This window comes from Tursiops truncatus, assembly GCF_011762595.2.
Source record: "Tursiops truncatus isolate mTurTru1 chromosome Y unlocalized genomic scaffold, mTurTru1.mat.Y SUPER_Y_unloc_1, whole genome shotgun sequence".
NCBI lineage: Eukaryota > Metazoa > Chordata > Mammalia > Artiodactyla > Delphinidae > Tursiops > Tursiops truncatus.
In genome coordinates, this window is record NW_022983136.1 from 1,474,187 (window position 1) to 1,476,387 (window position 2,201).

Below are 2,201 nucleotides of genomic sequence, written 5' to 3' on the forward strand. Positions count from 1 at the left end.
TCCTGCCACCTGGACACGCATGCCTGGTGGCCAATGCTCCTGCGCATGCGTTTCAGCACTCTTCACCGCAGAGGCTCCTGGGAACGGTTCAGCCCGCAGCGAAGCGTGATTGTAGTTGCTGGGAGTGCGTGGTGCTCGGCGCACGTGCTGAGCTTCCAACTGCCGCACCTTCGCCGCTGCCCCAGCTCCGAGCCAGGTCCGCATGGGCAGTGAGGCGGGACCCGGGGTCGTCCTAGGTGTGGGAGGGGGTCCTCAGGAAGCAGGGGCCCGCGGGTCACCAGGTGTGGTGCGGGAGGTGGGTAGGGTGCTGGCCCTAGCTGATGGGTGGGGCGAGGAGGCCGCCATCTTTATCGGGGAGGTGGTGCGGCAATGCGCGGCCTTGTTGGAGGGAGAGGTGGCGCGGATCATGGAGGTGTTTTGGCAGCCTGTGGAGGACATGATGGAAGAGGTGGAGGTGGTGGCGGAGAAGCAGCAGCAGCAGGTGGTGGCGGAAGAGCAGGAGGAGAAGCCTCAAGAGCAGGGGCAGGAAGAGCCAGGGCCGTCCCCGAAGAGCGCGTCGCTGGAGGCGCTGGAGGCGCTGGAGGCGTTGAAGGTCTTGCAGTTACAACTGGAGCCTGTGAATGCGGAGTGCAGCCGACAACTCTTTCGTCTCAAGGTCACAACACTTATGAGGCGGAAGCCTTATCTGGAACACAGAAGCACCATCATCCAGAGCATCCCTGGCTTCTGGGTCAAAGTTGTATCCTTAATTTTGTATTTGAGAGACCACGTTGTGGCCGGGCTAGTGCAAGGGGTACCTAACATAGCGGGCCGTTTGGGTACCAAAATGTATCCGTTGGATTGTGCATTGTGGGCACACTCAGGGAAATGTGATCCTGAAATTGTGGGGGCATGCTGATTTTCTGCATAGCAGGAAGTAAGACTAGGGCTTTAGTTGCAGAGGTCCAAAAAGGTATTGTCATTAGTGCCAGGGCCTCTTGAGACAAAAGAGTTGTCTTGTGCACAGGTTCTTCTTGGAATAACCATCAGGGAAAACGGAGGTGAGAGTGGGGAGTTATGAAAGCGCATCCTAGTTAGAGCCAGGAGTGTTTGCTGTGCGGAAGTAAGCTTGTTCTGTCCAGATGGAGATCAGGGCCTCCCTCTCAGAATTGGAGGCTCCCTGTTTTAGTGCACAGATATGCACACCCCGAGGGGCTCATTGTTCCTTCATGCAGTCTGTATTGAAGAAATAGGACTAGATGCTAGTGGGGCCTTGAGATCAGACACTCCCAGGCCGCTGTCCAGGCTCGCTCTGTTCTCCCAGCCCTTTCACCTCCGGCATCTAGAGGCTCCTTGACGTAAAGCAGTTTGTGAACCACCCCCGGATGTCGGCCATGATTAGCACCCAAGATAAAGACATGCTTAGCTACATGACCAACTTGAAGGTCAGGCAGGGGAGGAGAGGGGAAATGATTTATCCCGGAAAGCAGGAAAGAGCAGGTGTGCTGGAGAGAGATTTCACCGTCCGCCTCCACTTTGTCCCGACAGGTGGAGGAGCTCGCAGATCCCAGTGATTATCGGAAGATCTTGTTGTTTTTCCGGAAGAACCCCTATTTCCAGAATGAGGTGGTTGTTAAGGAGTATCTCATTGAGGCCACTAGTAAGAGACAGCTCCCTGGATCGTGGGGGAGGGCAGATGGGGTGAGGTGAACTTGAAACGTGATTTAGGCCCTTGTCCCACGCTCCTTTTCCCACAGGATATAGGGCATCTCATCTCGCTCCAATTCAGTGGCACTGTCGTTTTGAAAAGGAGGTGTATAGCCGCAGGCACAACAACAGCGGCCTTAACTTCTTCAACTGGTTCTCTGACCACAGCTGTGTAGGATCTAGCAGGATTGCTGAGGTGGGGTGCCTCTGGGCCTCCTCAGCAATGGCGATGTTGTTCGGCTGGTCGGGGGGAGGGGTGTGGGCCTGGCCTGGCCTGTACCGACCAGGCCCCTTTCCCCTACCAGATCATCGGCGAGGACCTGTGGCCCAATCCCCTGCGCTACTACCCGAGGGAGAAAGGCCCCACTGGGACAGGTCACCGAGAGGAGGACAGGTGGGTAAGGAGCCCAGGGGCTGGGCGCTGAAACGAGTAAGCTGGGTCGTTTATTTCACTCATGGAGGAGTTGAGGCTCAGAGGCATACAGTGACACCAGGGCGTGAGGGCGTCAGGGTGC

At 56.8% G+C, this 2,201-nt stretch overlaps 1 protein-coding gene across 1 annotated transcript; it reads left to right on the forward strand.

The window, feature by feature from the left end:
* Positions 1-511: 511 nt before the first annotated feature.
* LOC117310634 (testis-specific Y-encoded protein 8-like) lies at positions 512-1,885 on the forward strand (the record flags this gene model as incomplete). The annotated part of the gene is made up of 4 exons (XM_033850340.2): positions 512-739; positions 1,347-1,424; positions 1,528-1,639; positions 1,737-1,885. Coding segments are annotated over 4 exons (567 nt in total), but the record flags the coding sequence as incomplete, so codon positions are not given.
* Between the last annotated feature and the right edge of the window lie 316 nt (positions 1,886-2,201).